At 42.5% G+C, this 24,313-nt stretch overlaps 1 protein-coding gene across 3 annotated transcripts in view; it reads right to left on the bottom strand.

Annotated features, from left to right (window-relative positions):
- Positions 1 to 21,679, bottom strand: part of acad8 (acyl-CoA dehydrogenase family, member 8) — a 119,751-nt gene extending 98,072 nt beyond the window's left edge. For 2 of the 3 annotated variants that reach the window (XM_087976540.1, XM_043676960.2), the window contains exons 1-3: positions 21,527 to 21,679; positions 21,014 to 21,114; positions 12,470 to 12,639 (exon numbers count right to left, since the gene is read on the bottom strand). In XM_087976540.1, the coding sequence (XP_087832666.1) occupies positions 12,470 to 12,639; positions 21,014 to 21,114; positions 21,527 to 21,647 (392 nt within the window). In that variant the 5' untranslated portion in view covers positions 21,648 to 21,679. Of the gene's footprint in view, positions 1 to 12,469; positions 12,640 to 21,013; positions 21,115 to 21,213; positions 21,295 to 21,526 lie in introns of those variants that run through there. The other variant, XM_087976541.1, reaches the window with a different exon arrangement.
- Positions 21,680 to 24,313: the final 2,634 nt, after the last annotated feature.

Below are 24,313 nucleotides of genomic sequence, written 5' to 3' on the forward strand. Positions count from 1 at the left end.
GTACCGCCTGGACAAATGTAAAGGGTGCTTTTACCCAGTCTACAACCTCTCCCATGAGCCCCCCAGCTCTAACCCATTGCTGACACTATCACACAAGGGCCACCTGGGGAATCCTTTGTTTAAAACCACACAGCCATCCGGATGGGAGGCTGGCTGGAGCCGATGCACCGACTCCCTGCTCCTAACTCCCGCAGCACGCCGATCCGCTGCAGAAGGCAGTATGTTAAACCTACAGGTCCTCAACAGCACCAGAGAGAACCCCACCTTCCTTATTGTCTGGACAGGGACCCAGACCCGCTGTCTCCGGACCAACAACGGCACCTATTCTATCTGTGGCCTACCCATAGCTGCCATTTTCCTGGACTGGGAGCTGCTATGTCAGGTACGCCGGACCATTCATTTATCACTCTCAGTCCCCTCCCTTCCCAAAGCCCATGACCCACAGCAGACGAGCTCTCGCTGCCACTGAAGCAGCTCTCTACCTGATGTCACCCCACTCTGCAACCCTATGATTACAGGTAGAAGCCCACAAACTCGCCGCCACACTAGAGGAGGTGGCAAACTCCACAGCAGGTGCACTCACCCAGCTGAATGCGGAGGCTGTTGCCATCCGTACTGTGGCTCTGCAAATCAGGATGGCCCTGGACTACCTGCTCACTGCAAAAGGGGACACATGTGCCCTCATTGGTGCTGACTGCTGCACTTACATTCCTGACCCTAGTGAAAACATCATAGACCTGGCCCAACATATCCGGCAGGCAGCTTCTGTCCTGCATGATCAGAACTCCTGCTGGGACTTATGGGATTGGGCAGCCTCCTGGCTGGGGTCATGGGGCACAGGCCTACTACAGGGACTGATAGCCCTCATTGCTATCATTGACGGCTTGAAAGTGCTAGCCATGGCCATCCAACTGTGATGCTCATGCTTATGTGCAATCCTATTACCATCTGCCCTCCTCACCACTCAGCTAGCACAGATCCACTGGGAGAATATCTCTGCCCCTGAAATAGCCTCTCCTGGACCAGACTTGGACACTGACAGCTACATGTCTGATACCAAGCCCATTTCAAGTTTAACAACATCTTTCCTATAGTAGGGAGACCAGAATTGAATGCAGTATTCCAAAAGAGGCCGAACCAATGACCTGTACAGCCACAACATGACTTCCTAACTGCTATACTCAATGTCAATAAAAACAGAAGTTGCTGCAGGTGTGGCAGCATCTGTGAAGAGAAATCAGAGTTAATGCTTCGGGTCTGGTGGCACTTCTTCAGAACTGTTCAGATTCATTGAGCTTTTCCAGCAACTTTTGTTTTTGTTTCTGATTTAAAGCATCTGCAGTTCTTTCGGTTTTTATGTCCTTTACTCAATGAATTGATCAATAAAGGGAAGTGTACCAAACATTTTCTTCACTACCCTGTCTCCCTATGACCACTGTACCACAACAAAGCCTCACTGAATTATAAAATCCAGTGACATTCCTACTGCACCACCATCTGCTTTCATTTTTTTTTTATTTCACCTATTTTTTCTAATGGTGTTCACTGGTGTTTTTTCACACTTCTGGAGTAGTTTGGACTTGAACACGGGCATCTCGATCCAGAGATACAGTTACAACCAAGAAGGCCCCATTAAATTATAAGTACAGTGACATTATCACTGTACCACCATCTAACCCGCTCTGCATTTCATCTATGGCCTGATATATGATGAAAACCAGCTGCATAACCTAAAATAGAGACAACATTTTTAAACTGTAGTCAGTAAGTTTGACACCTAAGTGACATTCCAGCTAAGACTGGAACGCTGAATAACAACACATTCAGTTCAGAGTTGATAATCACAAGCTCCAAGCTTCGTTTGCATTATGATAAAAAAAAGACTAAAAGCCAACATTGACTTTCTATTTTTGTCATCTGTTGATTTTGACATAGTACCTCTTATGTCCTTAAGCCACATCATTTACCCACATTGAGCAGAATAGTTATTCCATCACTGACCCCCGGGAAATCACCTGTGATCAGGTTAGGATTAGGTTTATATCTTCCAGTCTGGAAAATAGCCACTAGCTACTTTGTCCATTCAAAGTTAAAAATCACTCAACACCAGGTTATAGTCCAACAGGTTTAATTGAAAACACTAGCTGTTGGAGCACTGCTCCTTCAACCTGAAGGACTATAACCTGGTGTTGTGTGATTTTTAACTTTGTACACCCCAGTCCAACACCGGCATCTCCAAATCATGATTGTCCATTTAACAACATCCTTTGTTGAATTGCTATATTCCCTTAATGTGTCTTCAATTTGATTTACAAGCATTCTAATTAGTAGTTAATCAAATATCTTCTATAAATCTAAAGCCATGTTACAGATTCTACTCTCTTGATCAGTAGAATCTTTTTGACAAGAATTGTCTTTTACAAAACTGTGCTGCTAGCTTTAATTAACTAATGACTCTCTTGGTGGTTATTAATATTACTTTTCTGCTGCGGGCTATAGTAGCTTAAAGACTGCTCACGTTAGGGCTGAATGTTCTACAGTGACATGGTTTATCCTATTCTCTACAGAACAGCCCTCAGGATTCTACAAAGCATTTTTAAGGGTGCAGTTCAACATTTTTTGTGAGAATTTTCTTCTATCAAATCCCCCTCATCTCATTTCACTCTGACTAATGCCTTGTAAAAGCCTTTAACTTAATCTAATGGAAAAACAAAATTCTGCAGTAGATACTGAAAACAGTAAAATAGAAAATATGTTAAAAAGCATCAGTCTGGCAGCTTTGGTGTCTGGAAAATCAGAGATACTAGTTTTAAGTCTGTCATCTTAAATCAGAAAAGTTAGAGATGTAATAAATTTTGAGGAAAGGTTGCGTAGGACAAGAACAAATAAAGGTCTGTGGTTAGGTGACTAGCAGGAGAGATTGAAAGACAGCAGCTCAGATATTGATTATATTCAGAGATTGATAGATTTCTGGATATTATGTGGATAGTATAGGAGAATGGCTTTCATCTGGATGAATGGCAGAGCAGGCTGGAGGAACCAAATGACCTACAATGGTTCTTACGTTGCTGAAACCTAAACAGCCAAAGGGAATAGTGATGTGACAAAGAAGTTATACACTTATACTATTTATTCATGAGTTACTTCTTCATTTCAATTGGCTTTTCAAATCTCCTTTCTCATTCTTATTGTCTTCAATCCATTTGATTTCCATTAGCATTTAACCCAGCTTTTTTTAAAATATATAACTATTTCAAACTATTTTAAGCACCTCATCCAATCTTCACTTTTTTTTCTACAGGAATATGCCAATTCCATTCATCAGCAAAGGAGATTTACAAAAATAATACCAGGAATGAAGGATTCCTTATACAAGGATATATTAGAGAAATTAGTCTTACTCTCCTTGCAGCAGAGAAGATTAAGAGGAGATAGATTCTATAGAAAATTTCAAAAGTGAGTTAGTTATATGTTTGAAAGTAATGAATTTAGAGGGCTATAAAAATCGGGTTGGAGAATGGGTCTAGCTTGGTAGCTCTTTCAAGAGCCAGGACAGACATTATTGGCTAAATGGCCTCCTTCTGTACTCCAAAATTCTATGATTCTATTGATAATCATCCAACTGTTCAGCTTCATTTCCAAAGTCTAAATCTAGAATTATGCCCTCTCTTGTTGGGCTTATCGTATTGTGTTCAATTGGGCTCTCTTGAACACAATTGTATCCTTGTCGATATTTGGGTAGAATTGTACGGTACAGAAGTGGCCCATTTGAACATCAAATAGTTGAAATCCTTATCTATTATTAGACTTTTCCTTCTGCACAAAAAATCGCCTCCATATTTGTTCTAACATTTGACTGTACACACCGAGTAGTATAGCTGCCTTTTCCTGTTTCTGAGCTCAACCCATTTGGCAGATTTGATGCTTCGTTTAGTATATGCTCCCTCCTCATTGCTACAATTGGTGTTTTAAACATCAATATTAAGCCCTGACATTTTTCATCCCCTTCTTTATCCTGCCTGAAAACTATCTAGAGCTGCCAGTCTTGCCTGTCTTTAAGCCAAATTATTGTTATACCAATGACATCATCTTGCCACGTGTTGATGTGCCCTCAGCCTATTGGCTTAATTTGTAATACTGCTTCATTTGCAAGTACACCTTTTAACACTGCCAAATTCCTGTGGTGTAGAATTTCTGTTTCCTTTGTCTTTCAGAGTCACTTGTTAAGTTTCTGTCTTTGATTCCCTGCTGAGTTTACTTAAGGTTTCCATTCCCTTCCACGGCATGGTGGCACAGTGGTTAGCACTACTGCCTCACAGCGCTAGAGACCCGGGTTCAATTCCCACCTCAGGCGACTGAGTGAAGTTCGCACATTCTCACCGTGTCTGTGTGGGTTTCCACCGGGTGCTCTGGTTTCCTCCCACAATCCAAAAATGTGCAGGTTAGGTGAATTGGCCATGCTAAATTGTCTGTAGCGTTAGGTGTAGGGAAATGGGTCTGGGTGGGTTGCGCTTCGGTGGGTCGGTGTGGACTTGTTGGGCAGAAGGGCCTGTTTCCACACTGTAAGTAATCTAATCTAGTTTAAATCCTTCCTAACAATAGTGGCAAATTTCCCTGCAAAGATACTTATAGACAGTCCAGCTTCTACAAGTTCCATCTTCCCCCATACTCCAGAAATCTGATGCCCTAACCTTATGTACCAGCTCTATGTTCAATTGCTCATTTTTTCTGTTTCGATGCTATGGCTTGGAACTGGGAGTAATCCTGAGACTACACACTTAGAAGCCCTTCTTTTCAATCTCCTACACAGCTCCCTGAAATCTGCTTTCAGGAGCTTGTCCTCATTCCTATCTAAGTCTTCAGTACCAACATAGGTCATGATCTCTGGCCGATCACCCTCCCTTCAGACAGTGCATCCATTATCTTGGCACAAGACAGGCAACACACCATTGTGTAGTCATGTCTATAGTCGGAGAAACACCTGTCTGGTCCCCGAAAATGGAATCCCCTGTTAATATTACTCTTATATTCATATTCCAATTCCCCCGTGTAGCTCAGCCATCCATGTGCCACTGACATAAGACTGGCAGTACTATTCTGAGGAACCATCATCCTGACCTGTATCCAAAATGGAAATAGATTAGCAAGCAGGATCGACTCAGGGGACTCCTAAAGGTTAGAGCTTTCACCTCCTCTGTTCTCAATGTCTAAGGCCCATATCAGATAAAGCCATGACTTCTTTCAGTTTAATATAAAGCATCAACTGTTCACAATGTGGTCCACTTTACAATAAGGAGACCAAATACTGCCCCATCGATAACTCTAGGTACATGCTACAGGTCAAGAGCTATCAATGGGGCAAGGACAATTATGATGAGTTTAGGCAAGAATTAGGATGCACAGAATGGGGTCGCAAAATGCAATGATGCAGACAATGGAAATGTGGAACTGGTTTCAGGAACAGATATTGCGTGTCCTTGATAAGTATGTCCCTGTCAGACAGGGAGGATGTGATAAGGTAAGGGAACTGTGATTTACTACAGAAATTGCAGCTTTTGTTAAGCGGAAGGAGGCAGCTTATGTGTTGATGAGACAAGATGGCTCAGGTGAGGCAATGGAGAGTTACAGATCAGCTAGGAAGGATTTAAAGAGGGAGTTAATAAGAGCAAAGAGAGGACACGAGCAGTCTTTAGCAAATAGAATAAAGGAGAACCCTAAAGCTTTCTACAGGTATGTGAGGAATAAAAGGAAGACTAAGGTAGGAATAGGGCCAGTCAAAGACAGAAGTGGGAAGTTGAGTGTGGACCCTGTGGCGATCAGAGAGGTGCTAAACAAACATTTCTCATCAGTTTTCACTCAGGAAAAGGAGAATATTGTAGAGGAGAAGAATGTGATATGAGATATTAGACTAGAAAGGATCGAGGTTAGTTACAAAGAGGAGTGAAAGTAGACAAGTCCCCTAGGCCGGATAGGATTTATCCAAGGATTCTCTGGGAAGCTAGGGAGAAGATAGCAGAGCCTTTGCTTTGATATTGGAGTCATTGTCTACTAGAGTTAGTACCAGAGGACTGGAGGATTGCAAATGTTGTGCCCTTGTTCAAGAAGGGCAGTAGCGATGACCCAGGTAATTATAGACCAGTGAGCCTTACCTCTGTTGTAGAAAAGGTTTTGGAAAGGATTATAAGAGATAGGATTTATAATCATCCAGCAAGCAACAATTTGATTTCAGATAATCAACATGGTTTCGACAAGGGCTGGTCATGTTTCACAAACCTCATTGAGGTTTTTGAGAAGGTAAGCAAGCTTGTAGATGAGGGTAGGGCAGTTGACGTGGTATACATGGACTTCAGTAAAGCCTCTGATAAGGTTCCACATGGTAGGCTAATGGACAAAATGTGGAGTCATGGGATTGAGGGTGATTTAGCAGTTTGGATTAGAAACTGCTTTTCTGAAAGAAGGCAGCGAGTGGTGGTTGATGGAAAATATTCACCCTGGAGTCCAGTGGTGTTCCACAAGGATCTGTTTTGGGACTACTGCTGTTTGTCATTTTTATAAATGACTTAGACACAGGCATAGATAGATGGATTAGTAAATTTGCAGATGACACTAAAGTCAGTGGAGTAGTGGACAGTTTGGAAGAATGTTACAGGTGGCAGGGGGAATTGGATAAACTGCAGAATTGGGCTGAGAGGTGGCAAATGGAGTTCAGTGCAGATAAATGTGAGATGATGCACTTTGGGAAGAATAACAGGCAGGCAATGTCAATGAAAAGATTATTGGTAATATGGATGTGCAGAGGGATCTTGGAATCCACGTACATAGATCCCTGAAAGTTGCCATCCATGTGGACAGTGCTGTTAAGAAGGCATATGGTGTGTTAGAGTTTCATTGGTAGAGGGATTGAGTTCCAGAGCCACAATATCATGCTGCAACTATACAAAACGCTAGTGTAGTCGCACTTGGAATATTGTGTACAGTTCTGGTTGCCATATTTCGGGAAGGATATGGAAGCATTGGAAAAGGTGTAGAGGAGATTTACCAGAATGTTGCCTGGTCTGGAGGGAAGGTCTTATGAGGAATGACCGAGAGACTTGGGTTTGTTCTCATTATAAAGAAGGTGGCTAAGAGGGGATTTGATAGAGACATACAAGAAATTCAGAGGATTAGATAGGGTAGACAGTGAAAGACTTTTTCCTAGGATGATGATGTCAGCTTGTACAAGGGGGCATAACTACAATTTGAGGGGTTTAGGACAGATGTCAGAGGCAGGTTCTTTACACAGAGAGTGGTAAGGGCGTGGAATGCCAATGTAGTCAACTCAGCCACTGGGATAGTGTAAGGGGACGAGGTCGGTACAACATCGAGAGCCGTAGTGCCTGTTCTGCGCTGTACTGTTCTATGTTCTATTGCCTGTGCATACACGCTACAAAACACCTCCATTAACTCTTTAAGTGTGCCTCTGATCGTCAAGACTGTAGCTTTGCTATCATATAAACTTGCCCATAACCTACTGCAGTGCTTGAATGAAGTTCAATGTATGCTTAAGAAACAGCACTTTGAGTGGACGCAATGTCCTTCTGAACTGAATAATTTTGAAGAATTTCAGATAACTACCAGCACAGGTCTTGGTTTTTTTTCTGAACAGCAGCTGTTGTTAATAATTTTGCCTTTATCTATTTACATCACTGTATTTTTTTTTGTTATTTAATTGTCCCATTCCCTGTGACGCCTCACCCTTACCCCTAGCCTTTTAGTATCACTTGTATTCTACCAATAGAGAAATTCTTTTCTTGTTCTCCTGAAACTCCACCATCCCCTTTCTTTGCTTTAGTACTTAAAACCTTTTCCAATTGACATAATCAGTTAATGACCTGAAAAATTAGTGCTGCCAGATCTGCTGTGTTGTGTGCATTGTATTTACAGAGCATCTTTAGAGTAATAAAAGGTGCTTCGCAGGAGCATTATAATGAAAAGTTAAGCATCTAGGCACAGATATTAGCTCAGATTGATCAGCACATTATAAGATAAGCACAAAATTGAGGTTTGGAGTGTAGAGATTGGGTATGTTGCAGAGCTTGGAGACTAGGCACTGGAAGTAAGGTCAGCAACAATGGAGCAATTAAAATCTGGAATGTACAATAAGTTAGATTCAGAGGAAGGTAGATATCTCAAAGGGCATGGGAAACATTCACAAAGTTCGGGAAAAGAGAGGTATTTGAAAAAGTGGATGAGTGGATCAGCACACACAGAACTGAAAGTGAAATGAGACATGGGCAGCAAAGTTCTGGATGATCTGAAGTCTTTCATGGATAGAATGCAGGAACCTAGCCAGTTGTGTGCTGAAACAATCGAGCATAAGGTTAACGAAGATATGAATGAGGCCTTAGCAGCAGACGAGCTGAGAAAGGGGAAAGGTTAGGTGATGTTATGAATGGAGAAGTAGGCAGACTTCGTGATGGCACAGGTAATGAGATTGGAATTCATCTTGGGAGCAAATATGACATCATGATCACAAACAGTCTGACTTAATCTCAATTATCAGGGAAAAGGATGGTGTTAGTATCTAGGAAACAGAGTTTGAAGCAAAGGCAATGACACTTAATTGGAGAAAACATCTGTTAATAGAAGGCTAGACAAAGTCTACTAATTTTGCAATAGAGGAAAGTGTTGTTTTTGTTTCAGGTTTCCATTATTTAGTATTTAGCTTTGCATTTACGTAACTCATTTTGCACAGGAAAACATCCTAGCACGTTTCAGGGACACAAACAGATAAAAATGGAAGAAACCTAATAGGATCGAAAGCTAGGAAAAGAGAGGCAATAGAATTTCAGTAAGGAATTCCAGGATTGCAAAACCAAAGTGACCGAATTGGAAATCCAATGTGGTAAAAGAAGGGGATGATGTTACAAGAGGCTAAAGTCAGAAGAACAGATGTTTGAGAAAAGTTAGAGAGATGAGGTGATAAATTCATGCAATTAATTCAATATAGAAATGTTGCTGGGTGTCAAAGAGCCAACATACTCCAATGGGTACAAGCAAGTGTTACTTAGCATGGGACAGAAAAGGGTGGAAGGATTTGGAAAAAGTAAACTTTTTTGCAGGATAGGGAGAAGAGGTCAGCCAGAAAAAAATACTAATAGAGAGGCTGAAGGGCAGAAGACAAAGAAGGAGCCCTTAAGTTATATGACCAAATAGCGTAAGTCTGCTCCATCAGTTCTGCCATTTGATCATGGCTGATATGCTTCCCAATCTCATCCTCCCACTTTGTCCCTGTAACTCTCAATCCCCTTATCAGTTAGGTGCATTAGTCAGGCATGACTTCTCCTTGACAATGCCACGCTGACTCAGCCCTATTTACCACGCACTTCCAAGTACTCCAAATCTCATCCTGAATAACAGATGCTAAAATCTTGCTAACAACCAAAATTAAAGATCAGGCAAACTTGTCAAGTTTCTTGTCTTCTTCCTCCCTCCTTAAACAGAGATATTGCATTTGCCTCACCGACTCCAGTCATTTCTGAACCACTACTACTAATGTCTTCATAATCTCCTGAGCTACCTCTTTCAGAACTCTGGGGAGAAGTCCGTTTAGCCCAGGTGATTAATCCAACTTCATAAATTTCAGCTTCCCCAGCATATTCTCCTTCGTCTACTGCACTCACTTCTGCTCCATCGCTCTTGAAGATTTGGTATACTACTGGTGTTTTCTACTGTGAAAACTGATACAAAGTACCATGCATTTTTGTTCCACATTTTCCAGTGGTACAATGTCCACTCATCTCTTTCTTTTGTTTTAATGTTAAAAAAAATCTTGTAATCATCTTTTATATTACAAACTAGCTTCTGCTCATATTTCATCCTCGAATCCGTTTTTTTATGAAGTTATCCTCTGCAGGTTTTTAAAGGGTTTCTAATCTAATGCTTCCCAATAATCTTCTTCACATTCTATGTTTTGTTCTTTTGCTTTTATGCTGTCCATGACTTCCCTTGTCAGCCAGGTTTCCTCCCTTTAGTACATTGTTTCTTCCTTTGGATGAATTTTTCCTGTGTGTCCTGAATTATCCCCAGAGACTCCTGCCATTGCTGCTTCACTCTCTTCACTGCTAGGCTCTCCTTCCAAACAACTCTGGCCAGCCCATGTCTTTGTCATCACCTTCACTCAACTATAATACTGTTACATCTGATTCCAGCTTCTCCCTCTCAAACTGCAGGGTGAATTCATCATATTATGGGCACTGCCCCCTGGGGGATTCTTCACCTTCAGCTCCCTAATCAAGTCTTCCTCATTAAACATAATCAAATCCAGAATTGCCCGATCCCTAGTGGACTCTTCTACAAGCTGCTCCAAAACAACCCATTCCACAGAAATTCCACTTTCCGGAGAACTGCTACCAATCTGATTTTCCTAGTCTACCTGCATATTGCAGTTCCCTATGATTACTGTAATAGTTGTGATTTGGAGATGCTGGTGTTGGACTGGGGTGTACAAAGTTAAAAATCACACAACACCAAGTTTATTTGGAAGCACTAGCTTTCGGAGCGCTGATCCTTCATCAGGTGGTTGTGGAGTACTTTTTGGTTCTACTTTCTAATTTAGCACAAAGAAGCTCATACTCCATCACCAGAACCTCTTTCTAGCGATATTATTGGTATCTATATAGATCACGACATCTGAATTTTTCCCCTCCTACTCCAAATTCTTCTGTAGCCCAGATTTGATACCCTGAATCAGGCACCAGGCAGGCTCTACAGCCTTCAGTACTCTCGATCCTGGCCATAGAGAACAGCATCTATTCCGCCAACTATACAATCCCTGATTACAACTACACTTCTTTTTCTCTCTCTAGTCTTGAACCACAAGTGTACCACAGTGCCATGGTCAGTTTGCTCATCCTTGCTACAATCCACACTTTCATCTACACAGGGAGCAAGAATCTCACACTTGCTGGACAAGCTCAAGAGCTTCTACAACATAATTGTCTGGATCCCTCTACCTACCTCACTCATAGTCACACAATCCTGTCCCTGACCAAATTCAAGGCAACTAATATAAGGTGTGACTGCCTCCTGAAACACAGAGGGTAACTTTTTCCCTTCCAATGTGTCGCAGTGTTTGAAAATCAGACTGCCAGAGTTCCTCAACCAACGAACAGTTCTTATAGATGTGGTCACTATGAACAACAATAGCTTCCACATCATGCAGGACAGCAGATCACCCAAACTTGAATATCTATTTTATTTACAGTACTTAGTTCTTAATTTGACTTAGAAATTTTCCTATTGGTCATTTAATTTGTAACCTATAAACATTTCCCCTATTTACCTTCATTTTGAAAGTAACCTAGAGTCGATAGTCATATTAGAAGCTATCAACAGGTTTACCTGCACTGTCACTCTTGTGCTGAGCCCTTGATCCTTGGCTTCGATTTATTCTGTTAAAAAATATCTTACAAGCTATGAGCCAAAAAAACAAGCAAACAACACCGCTTGCCTGCTGCACCAAACTTTGATACTACCTCCAAATTCCCCACACCATATACTCACTTGGGCTGACTCCCACTCTGGACCTCTCCTTCCTTAGTGTGTGCAGGTTATTGATGATAAAATGAATGGCTGTTAAGTTGTGATTGATGTTCCAGAGGTGTTTCTGGGTTATTTCTTTCCTCATAAGAGGAGTATTTCTATTCCTGGTATCAACTTCATAAACCTTCTCTGGACTGCCTCCGATGCCAGCATATCTTCCTTTAGCTAAGGGGCTCAAAACTGTTCACAGTATGTCAGCTGTGGATTAACTCGTACCTTATGTAGTTGTAGTAAAACCTCCCCAACCTTTATACTCCAGCCCCTTTGAAATAAAAGCCAACATTCCATTTGCCTTCCCTCTTACCTGCTGAACATGGAAGTTAGCTTTTTATGATTCATGCATGAGAATTCCTAAATTCGGTAGCTTCCTTCAGTCTTTTTAAATAATAAGTGGCTCCTGTATTCTTTTTGCCAAACCTTACATTTTCCCACATTAGATTCCATCTGGCAAGTTTTTGCCTGCTCGCTTACATTGCCCTATATCCCGCTACAGTTTATGTTATTCTCAACACTCTCCTTTCCATCTATTTTCTCATCCATAAGTGTGGCTACAGTACTTCGACTTTCCTCATTCAAGTCGTTAACATATGTTATAAATAATTGCGGCCCAAGCACCAATACTTGTTGCACTCTACAGACTTTCCCCACTACTCTTTCAAGAACTTTTTCAAAAGGTGCCTCTTCAATCATGTCTTCATTGAAGTCCTCAAATTCCCCTACTATTGCTAGTTCCTTTTTACTCCTGCAAAACCTCTCCACTCATATACACTGTATAAGACATCCACTGTTGTTGCTGTGATGAGCAATAACACTACAGGGAGAGGATCAGTTGCTCTGGAAATTTTAAAGTACTTGTGGGTTGGGTGCAATTTTCAATGCTACTTACTTATGAATGCTGATGTAAGCAGTGGTACTTGCACAGCCTGTTGATAATGCTTCAAATATAATCGAGGTGTCCACTCGTGATAGTCCTGATCCCCCAACATCTTGACGAACATAAATCCCACCAAATCCAAGTTGTGCAGCTTTCCTCATTGTCTCCACTGGAAAGATTTCCTGCTCAATATTAAAAGACATAAATGATAAAAGACCTTTTAAAGAAAGGAAGCAAAAACATACAACATGGAAAAAATCAGAAGACTGAGGAAGTTTTAACAGCCATCATAAGATGACCAAAATAAACTATAATGTCAAACCAGAAGGTAACAAAAACAGACAGTAGAGCCTTCTTAAAGATATAAAAAGTAAGAGACAGACAACAGAGAATGAAGCAAGGGAAATAATGGGGTAACAAGAAACGGCAGAAGAGTTAAACAAATATTTCCCGGTCTTCGCAGGACAAGACACTATTGGCATTACAAAAATACGAAATGGGGGAAGAGGAGGAAATAAATATAATTACCAGTGAACAGAAAGTTTAAGGAAACTACTGGGGTTAACCATCCACTGGGCTTGATGGGTTACACCTAGGTTTTAAAAAGAAGCGGCTACAGAAATAGTGGATGCACTGTCTTAATCCGCCAAGAATTGTTGGATCCTAGAAAAATCTCAGAGAATTGGAAAACTGTCTATGGAACACCCTTATTTACAACAGAAAGACAACAACAGGCAAGTTGGTCTAATCTTCCAAATTACAAATTTTAAGCTATTATAAAAGATTTAATAGTGGAGCAAGTAGAAATGTATAATATAATCAAGTAGACTCAACATGGCTTCATGAACAAGAAATCATGCATGACAAATATATTACAGTTTTTGAGGTTGTAACAAATAGTGGATAAAGGGGAGCCAGAAGATGTAATATATTTGGATTTCCAAAAGGCATTCGATAATGTACCATACATAAGACTACTCAATAAGATAAGAACCCTGGTATTTGAGGTAGTATAAAGGGTTGAGGAGGTAGGATTGGCTAACTAACAGAGCAGAGAGTTGGGATAAAAGGAGTCATTTTCAGGATGCCAACTGTAAGCCAAGGAAAGATACAGCAGCCACAATTATTTACAAAATAGCGACTTGGATAATAGAAGTAAATATACTTTCGCTAAGTTTGAGGTTGACAAAAATAGGTAGAAAGGCAAGTGGTGATGATGACCTAAGAGTCTACAGATAGATAAAGACAGAGCTAGCAACTGACCAAAATCATAGCTGATAGAATATAATGTGGGAAAATGTGAGGTTTTGCACTTTGATGGGAAGAACAGAAGAACTAAATATAATTTAAAACAGAAAAGATTGTAAAAAAGCTGCACAGAGGAATTTGTGGTTGCTGGTATACAAATCACAAAAAGTTAGCATCCACTAGCCTTTATTTCAAAGGGAATTTTTATTAAAAAAATAGGAAAGCTTTGCTTAAATTATACCAGTAACTGATCAGACCACAGCTGAAGCAGAACCATAGAATCCCTACAATGTGGAAACAGCCCTTTGGCCCAACAAGTCCACACCGACCCTCCGAACAGTACCTCACCCAAATCCATTCTCCTACCAAATTACTCTACATTAAACTCTAACTAAGACTATGGGCAATTTAGCACGGCCAATTTACCTAACCTGCACATCTTTGGATTGTGGGAGGAAACCGGAGCACCCATTGGAAACCCACGCAGACACAGGGAGAATATGCAAACTCCACACAGACAGTTGCCAGAGGCTGAAATCGAACTCGGGTCCCTGGCACTGTGAGGCAGCAGTGCTAATCACTGAGCCACCGAGTACTTTCAACAGTCTCAGTTGCCTTATCTTAAAAAAAAATCCTGGTATTGTGGGTAGTCTAGAGAAGGTTAACTAAGTTCATTGCAGGTATGGAAGGACTTTAGGAGGAAAGGTTGAATAGTTTGGGCTTGTACTTACTGGAGTTCAGAAGAATGAGAGAGGACCTTATAGAAACATGCAAAATTCTTAGGGGTTTGACAAAGTCGATGGGGAGACGTTGTTTCCCCCCCTGACATTCCAGGACCAAAGAGCAAAATCTCAGAGTAAGCAGTTGTTCATTTCTCAAGTTTTCTCTCAGAATGGTAAATCTGTAGAATTCTTTACAGCATAGGGCTGTCAAAGCTGGGTCGTTAAGTATATTCAAGGCTGCGTTGGCCACATTTCTAATGACTAAAGTAATCAAGACTTGCGGATAAGCCAGAAAAATTGATTGAGGATTATCAGAACATAGATCAGTACTGCACAGCACAGGAACAGGACCTTTGTCCCAACATGTCTACGTCAACTACAAAAGCATTCTAAACTAATTCTATCTGCTTGCACATGGTGTATTCCCTCTATTCCCTGCCTGTTCATGTGTTTGTTTAAATGCTTCTTAAACATTGCTACTGTCTCTCCTTTTACCATCTTCCCTGGTAGCACAAGCCAGGCACCTACCACTCTTTTTCTCATGCATCTTCTTTAAATATTTCACCACTCGCCTTAAAGAACAGCCATGATTTCACTGAATAGACTACTTTTGCTCCTACATCTTATAATCTTTCACTTCAGAACAAAACCCAAAAGGAAATACTGAAAATATACAATCCCTCAAATTGATAGTCCCCTCTGTGTAATAATAATAATTATTATTATTATGTGTAATAATGTATGAAGTATAAAGTATATCACAGCACAAGGATCGGTGCTGGGTCCAGTACTTTTTGTCATTTACATAAATGGTTTGGATGTGAGCATAACAGGTACAGTCAGTAAGTTTGCAGATGACACCAAAATTGGAGGTGTAGTGGACAACGAAGAAAGTTTACAACAGGATCTTGACCAAATGGGCCAATGGGCTGAGAAGTGGCAGTTTGAGTTTAATTCAGATAAATGTGAGGTGCTGCATTTTGGGAAAGCAAATCTTAGCAGGACTTATACACTTAATGGTAAGGTCCTCGGGAGTGTTGCTGAACAAAGAGACCTTGGGGTGCAGGTTCATGGCTCCTTGAAAGTGGAATCGCAAGTAGATAGGATAGTGAAGGCGGCGTTTGGTATGCTTTTGTTTATTGGTCAGAGTATTGAATACAGGAGTTGGGAGGTCATGTTGCAGCTGTTGGAATATTGTGTGCAGTTGTGGTCTCCTTCCTATCAGAAAGATATTGTGAACCTTGAAAGGGTTCAGAAAAGATTTACAAGGATGTTGCCAGAGTTGGAGGATTTGAACTATAGGGAGAGGCTGAACAGGCTGGGGCTGTTTTCCCTGAAGCGTCGGAGGTTGAGGGGTGACCTTATAGAGGTTTACAAAATCATGAGGGGCATGGATAGGATAAGTAGACAAAGTCTTTTCCCTGGGGTGGGGGAGTCCAGAACTAAAGGGCATAGGTTTAGGGTGAGAGGGGATAGATATAAAAGAGACCTAAGGGGCAACTTTTTCACACAGAGGGTGGTACGTATATGAAATGAGCTGCCAGAGGAAGTGGTGGAGGTTGATACAATTGCAACATTTAAAAGGCATTTGGATGGGTATATGAATAGGAAGAGTTTGGAGGGATGTGGACTGGGTACTGGCAGGTGGGACTAGATTGGGTTGGGATATCTGGTGGGCATGGACGGGTTGGACCAAAGGGTCTGTTTCCATGCTGTACATCTCTATGACTCTATGACATGCCTTCAGCTTGTGTAATATAGACCCATATTACACCTGTGGAGATTTAAACCAGTAAATTGCATATATTTAGTAATAGATGAACTGTAGTGATTACAGCTAGCATTCTCAAAACAACAATAACCACTGAAGGATGCCGCAAATTACCAAATAAAGATAAGTAGCTGATGCTAGGACTCAACATCCATCTTGCATATACATTTTCTGCAAGGTGAAACAGGCCAGGACTTTGTGGTTAGCTGCAAAGCAGGTGAGCTGACTACACACTGAATAAAGCTGGCTGGTGACTTACGTCAAGATTTCTACTCACCCAACAAGTCAGGAGGTTAAACACACTTAAAAATCCACCACTTTTCATTTCTATTTCCAAAGAGCAAAAATGTAATAACTGTATTTAGCACTAAAAATAAGATTTCTACAAAAAAGAAAATAATTTTAAACGATGGAATTTTTAATCAGAATAATGACTTTCCATAACTACAGAGTTAACTTTCCACGGAGTATGAGGATGTTTTATGGTAATTGTGACACTCTCTGCTATGAAAAGCAGTTACACTCCAGTCAATAAGCTCCAAATTTTTCCAGGATAGCTCAAGTGAGACAAATAGTACCACTGATCAGGACCACAGTAGAGATTACCGTCTGGGGGAAACCTCTGCAGTGCAACTTCTGAAATAGCAGAGATACGCTATTTATTCATGAAGGTGTGGATGTCAATAGCAACATCATTTATTGTTACGGATTTCATGTTATTCTGTACATGACCAGACTTCTGAAGTTACTGTTAGTATCAATGGTATAACGAAACACTTCGCTGTCATTATCATAACAAAATTCAGGCCATTGCAGTATCTACAATCATTCCCTTAAGCATTCATTCTGTTCAGTTTGAAAGGTGGCTTTGTTCTATTCTAAATGCAAAAGGAGGAGAAAGTGAGGTCTGCTGATGCTGGAGATCAGAGCTGAAAATGTGTTGCTTGAAAAGCGCAGCAGGTCAGGCAGCATCCAGGGAACAGGAGAATCGACGTTTCGGGCATAAGCCCTTCTTCAGGAATGAGGAAAGTTTGTCCAGCAGGCTAAGATAAAAGGTAGGGAGGAGGGACTTGGGGGAGGGGCGTCTAAATGCAAAAGGACTTAACTGATGATAGCAGTTGTAGTTAATGTGATTGCAAACATTAAAATAGTAACACCAACATAATTAATCTTGACTTAACAAATTTAATCAATAATGACTGTACAAAACCTAATTTATTTAAATGAACACACTACAGAAAAGCACCAATTATCCATTCTTAAAATGTAATTTTAAGAATCGATAGGTCAAATTTCAGATCCATTGGGTTAAAACTATATATTGACAGGTGACATTTGTGTCACTGTTTATCCAGTAGAAAGGATCAGATGGCTAGGGGATCCAAATTGCACTTCATCATACCTTATTTAATTAATAATTCTCAAATTGTCAGCATGTAATGCTCATTCTGGTTATCAGAAAGTGACAGCAAACATTCTCCTTGAATTGCCCAAGTCTCTATTTGAGTACGTCCTGTACTCAGGATACTTTTAGACTGGGAGGGGAACCTGGAGGTGATAGTATTCCCGTGCACCTGCTGCCCTTCACTTGAATTGTGTATGTTACAGAATAATTTAATGCATGCTGTAGACAGCTATATTTTCTCCATCAGGATACTAAATGTTCAGATGCATGTATAGCATCTTAATCGAATGGGCAGCTATATTCTGGATGGTGTTAAATAGAACATAAAATAGTACAGCACAGTACAGGCCCTTCAGCCCATGATGCTGTACTGAGCATTTACCTTAATCTAAGATAACCTACACATCCTCAATTCACTACTATCCATGGGCTTGTCCAGCAGTGGCTTAAATGTCCCTGACGTTAGAATATCTTAGTGCAGTTCCAACGACAATTATCTGGGCAAGCGAGGAGGGCTCCATCACTTGCCTGGTTTGTGTTTTGCAGATGGTAGTGAATTATCTGTTGCAGAATTCACATTCTCACCTGGTTTTAAATATCTTAATCAAAGCGTTTATACATGTTGTTTCACATCTCAATGGCAGGTAAGACTCAGAAGTAGGGACACCAGTGCATCTCAAGAACCTTACCATGGTATCCAAGAAAGTTTGGCAAAGTGGATCCACAATTGGCTAAACGGCAGGAAACAGTTAATGGTTGAAGTGTGCTTTCCAACTGCAAGTTGATGTCTCACAAGTGGTTCATGTTGGGGCCTCTGCTGTTTATAGTTTTTATAAATGACTTAGACTTCAATCTGAGAGGGTTAATCAGGAAGTTGTAGAGGGTTTTGACAAACTGTTTAGAAGAGCTGATCAGTAGCAAATAAAATTCAATCATGATAAATGTGAAGTGATACACTTCGGTAGGGCAAACAAAGCAACTGAATACCTGACCAATATCAGGACTCTGGGAAATACCAAGGGTCAGAGGGACCTTGGTGTGAAGTACATCAGTCCCTTAAGGTTTTAGAACAGAAGGATAAAGTGATTAAGGCAGCCTATAGTATGCTCCCTTTATTACTTGGATTTTCAAAGGATCTATGGCTAATGTCTGAATAGATGGAATTAGCAAGTAACAGACTGAATAATTAACTACAAAACAAGTTAGAGTAGTTTTAAACTGTTTACTCAGATTGGCAAAAGGTGGGAGAATGGACATGTAAATGGAAAATTAATTTCAACAACTGAGTTGGTGCTTTAATATTATGAAAGATTTCAATAGAACAAAAGATTATGGTTCCATTTGCAGGCACTTGTGGATAACTTTGATCATGATTCTTTGTTTGGAACATAAAACACTGTGGTGGTCCAGTTAGAGCAATTAATCTATTGTTCGTGGCAAATTTCCTGTTTTCTGATAGCAAGTGGAGTCAAAATCAAGTTGACTAAAAGCTACAATTCTGAAGAAGGGCTCAGAAGAAACGTCGATTCTCCTGCTCCTTGGATGCTGCCTGACCTACTGCGCTTTTCCAGCAACACATTTTCAGCTCTGATCTCCAGCATCTGCAGTCCTCACTTTCTCCTAAAGGCTACAACATCTCTGTAATAATAAGGCTTCAAGAAAAAGATTGTGCACTCTTCACTTCTGGATGAAGACAACTGTGGGCTCTTCCACCTTGCCTTTTTATGATTCAGGAGAAAGTGAGGTCTGCAGATGCTGGAGATCAGAGATGGAAATGTGTTGCTGGAAAAGCGCAGCAGGTCAGGCAGCATCTAGGGAACAGGAGAATCGACGTTTCGGGCATTAGCCCTTCTTCAGGAATGATTCACGATTCACTATTGTCTTCATCATTTGTAAATGGATATGGCAAAGGTCTGATCCAATTCAACAGGTGTACACCACTGTGTTTTATACAATGTTCTACTTTAAATATAAGTTGGTGCCGTCAACATGAAGGTTGAAACTTTATTGCTGGAACAGCACAGCAGGTCAGGCAGCATCCAGGGAACAGGAGATTCGACGTTTCGGGCACAGGCCCTTCTTCAGGAATGAGCAGAGAGTGTTCAGCAGGAGAAGATAAAAGGTAGGGAGGAGGGACTTGGAGGAGGGGCGTTGGAAATGTGATAGGTGGAAAGAGGTCAAGGTGAGGGTGATAGGTCGGAGTAGGATGGAGGCGGAGAGGTCAAGAAGAAGACTGCAGGTCAGGAAGGCGGTGCCGGGCTGGAGGGATCCGGCTGAGACAAGGTGGGGGGAGGGGGGATGAAGAAACTGGTGAAGTCCAAGTTCATCCCCTGCGGTTGGAGGGTTCCCAGTCGGAAGATAAGACGCTCCTCCTCCGACCGTCGGGTTGTTGTGGTTTGGCGGTGGATGAGTCCAATGACCTGCATATCCTCGGTGGAGTGGGAGGGGGAGTTGAAATGCTGTGCTACAGGTTGGTTGGGTTGGTTCGTCCGGGTGGCCCAGAGGTGCTCTCTGAATCGCTCCGCAAGTAGGCGGCCTGTCTCCCCAATATAGAGGAGGCCACACCGGCTGCAGCGGATGCAGTAGATGATGTGGGTGGAGGTGCAGGTGAATCTGTGGCGGATATGGAAGTTTCCTTTGGGGCCTTGGAGAGAAGTGAGGGGGGAGGTGTGGGCGCAAGTGTTGCACCTCCTGCGGTTGCAAGGGAAGGTGCCGGGAGTGGAGGTTGGGTCGGTGGGGGGTGTGGATCTGACAAGGGAGTCGCGGAGGGAGTGGTCACTACGGAAAGCTGATAGGGGAGGGGAGGGAAATATATCCTTGGTGCTGGGGTCTGTTTGGAGGTGGCGGAAATGACGGCGGATGATGCGCTGTACATGGAGATTGGTGGGGTGGTAGGTGAGGACCAGTGGGGTTCTGTCCTGGTGGCGGTTGGACAACCCGACGGTCGGAGGAGGAGCGTCTTATCTTCCGACTGGGAACCCTCCAACCGCAGGGGATGAACTTGGACTTCACCAGTTTCTTCATCCCCCCTCCCCCCACCTTGTCTCAGCCGGATCCCTCCAGCCCGGCACCGCCTTCCTGACCTGCAGTCTTCTTCTTGACCTCTCCGCCTCCATCCTACTCCGACCTATCACCCTCACCTTGACCTCTTTCCACCTATCACATTTCCAACGCCCCTCCTCCAAGTCCCTCCTCCCTACCTTTTATCTTCTCCTGCTGAACACTCTCTGCTCATTCCTGAAGAAGGGCCTGTGCCCAAAACGTCGAATCTCCTGTTCCCTGGATGCTGCCTGACCTGCTGTGCTGTTCCAGCAATAAAGTTTCAACTTTGATCTCCAGCATCTGCAGACCTCACTTTCTCCTCGAAGCCGTCAACATGAACATGTACATTTAGCAGGATGTCACTTTACCTTCTGATCCCACTCTGCCATGTGTGGACTCATTTCATTCAAAGCAAAACTAAAGGCAGTTTTCTGGAATTCTTTTTGATCGTCCGAGAGCCCTATGGAAGCTGTAAGATAAAAAAAAATTCAGTCCACTGTGCTTGTGTCAGTTCTGTGGATGCTATGCAATTAGGTCTATTCTTTTCTTATTAACCCCAAAATCTTACCTTTTTCAAATACTTATCTGATCTCACCTGCCTCTACCTCTTTTACTAACAAGCCTAAACCGGTATCACCAAGTTACCAACCCTATGACTACAGCAGTTTCGCATTTACTTGTCACGGCTTTGAACGCGTCCATTAAACTTTCATTGACGTAAGAAGAACCTTCTCCAATTTCCCCGCAGCTGAATGTCCTCTGATTCCTCCGAAAGCATTTACCCGGCTCCTGCAAACAGAGCTGCCCGTGGCTGACCGCTATTGCCCGGACTGTCCCCAAAGCCCATGCACCCTGCCGCCTCCGGCATACACTCCACTCACGGTCAATACAGCTGGAGACGGTCCTGCTGTGCACCGCGCTAAACAGCGGCACGCAGGCCCTAACAAACCCCGAAACTGTAAAGGCGCGTTTCCAGAGCCAGCGCTGAGCTGTAAGCGCCATCGTACTGAAGAACCTTCACACCCAAACAGAGTGGTGTCACACTCTGCCCAGTGTTACCATTGGGCAGGGCTAGAGTCGGGGGCGGGGCTGGACACGCTGCGATGATGAGCCGTGGAGGGACAGGGTAGGGGTAATAGTGATCATAGCATCCCGACAGTGGAGAGGTAGTCCATTTGTGACCCAACAAGTCCACACCAACCCACCCAGACCTATTTCCCTATATTTACCCCTGACAAATGCACCTAACCTACACATTCCTGAACACTATTGGCAATTTAGCATGACCAACTCACCTGACCTGCGCATCCTTGGATTGTGGGAAGAAACCGGAGCACCCGGGGGGATGGGGTGGGGGAAATGTGCACCCAGAGTACCTGGAGAAAACTCCACACAGTCATCCGAGGCTGGCATCGAACCTGGGTCCCTGGTGCTGTGAGGCAGTGGTGCCAACCACTGAGTCACCAGATGCCCTGTTGGTGCATGAATGCAATGAGCTGCCAGAGAAAGTGGTGGGGGCTTGTTCAATTACAACATGTAAAAGGCATCTGGATTGGTATATGAATAGGAAGGGGTTTAGAGGGATATGGGCTAAGTGCTATCAAATGGGACTAGATTAATTTATAATATCTGGTCGGCATGGCTGAGTTGGACTGAAGGGTCTGTTTCCATGCTGTACATCTCTATGACTTTAACTAAATACCTCTGCCTGATTTTCTACCTATTCAGGTTTTTCCTGTCTCATTTCATCAAACAGGGTGTAAGGTAACTGGACGTCAACTCCTTCATCTTTCTCTTTTGTTTTTCTTTCTTGCTATAACTTATATTAGATTACTTACAGTGTGGAAACAGGCCCTTCAGCCCAACAAGTCCAACCAACCCGCCGAAGCGCAACCACCCATACCCATTCCCTACATTTACCCCGTCACCTAACACTATGGACAATTTAGCATGGCCAATTCACCTAACCTGCACATTTTTGGTCTGTGGGAGGTAACCAGAGCACCCAGAGGAAACCCACGCAAACACGGGGAGAATGTGCAAACTCCACACAGTCAGTCGCCTGAGGCAGTAATTGAACCTGGGTCTCTGGCACTGTGAGGCAGCAGTGCTAACCACTTTGTCACCGTGCCGCCCATGATTGTGGGATTGTGTTACCATACCATCTGGAAAAATTCCAGGATATATTTTTCTTTAATATCCTCTATTCCCTGGTTTTCTTTCACCTTCTCCATTATAAGGGGCATCGCTCCCACCTTTGATCCTGCAAGGTCATTTCCAATGTATTCCTGGATTAGACACACTTTTAATCACTGTCGCTACCACTTCCCTGGTTTTGAGTGGACATTCCAAACTGATCTTACACAGGGGGATATCTCTGTCCATTTATTCCACAAATGATCACTCTCTCAGGTAACAAGTCAGAAAGATTGCAAATACTTTCATTTCTTGCTATGAGAGACTGATCAGTTCCTGTATCTGTCAATATGGTAATGTCTTTATCTTCTCCCCCTGTCCTGCCTAAGTAAACCTTACCCACAGAGGTGAAATCTTTGTAGAGATCATTGTAGAAGATTGGAGGCTAGCAAATGTGGTTCCCTTGTTCAAGAAGGGGAGTAGGGATAACCCTAGTAACTATAGGCCGGTGAGTCTCACTTCTGTTGTGGGCAAAGTCTTAGAGAGAATTGTAAGGGATAGGATTTATGAACATCTGGATAGGAATAATGTGATCAAGGATAGTCAGCATGGTTTTGTGAAGGGCAGGTCGTGCCTCACAAACCTTATTGAATTCTTTGAGAAGGTGACTAAGGAGGTGGACGAGGGGAAAGCAGTAGATGTGGTGTATATGGATTTTAGTAAGGCGTTTGATAAGGTTCCCCATGGTAGACTACTGCAAAAAATACGGAGGTATGGCATTGAGGGTGAGTTGGAGGTTTGGATTAGGAGTTGGCTGGCTGGAAGAAGACAGAGGGTAGTAGTTGATGGCAAAGGTTCATCTTGGAGTGCCGTCACTAGCGGTGTTCCGCAAGGATCTGTTTTGGGACCATTGTTGTTTGTCATTTTTATAAATGACCTGGAGGAGGGGTTAGAAGGTTGGGTGAGTAAGTTTGCGGATGATACGAAAGTCGGAGGAGTTGTAGACAGTGAGGAAGGATGTGGCAGGTTACAGCGGGATATAGATAAGCTGCAGAACTGGGCAGAAAGGTGGCAAATGGAGTTCAATGTAGCTAAGTGTGAGGTGATTCACTTTGGGTAAGGGTAATAAAAAGATGGGGTACTGGGCTAACGGTCGGATACTTGGTAGTGTGGATGAGCAGAGGGATCTTGGTGTCCATGTACACAAATCTTTGAAAGTTGCCACCCAGGTAAATAGTGCGGTGAAGAAGGCATATGGCGTACTGGCTTTTATTGGTAGAGGAATTGAGTTCCGGAGTACTGAGGTCATGTTGCAGTTGTATAAGACTCTGGTGCGGCCACATCTGGAGTATTGTGTGCAGTTTTGGTCGCCATACTATAGGAAGGATGTGGAGGCACTGGAACGGGTGCAGAGGAGGTTTACCAGGATGTTGCCTGGTATGGTAGAAAGATCGTATGAGGAAAGGCTGAGGCACTTGGGGTTGTTTTCATTGGAGAAAAGAAGGTTTAGGGGTGACTTGATAGAGGTGTAT

This window comes from Chiloscyllium plagiosum, unplaced genomic scaffold, assembly GCF_037043375.1.
Source record: "Chiloscyllium plagiosum isolate Xiang-an unplaced genomic scaffold, Cpla_swu_hap1 HiC_scaffold_29, whole genome shotgun sequence".
Taxonomy (NCBI): domain Eukaryota; kingdom Metazoa; phylum Chordata; class Chondrichthyes; order Orectolobiformes; family Hemiscylliidae; genus Chiloscyllium; species Chiloscyllium plagiosum.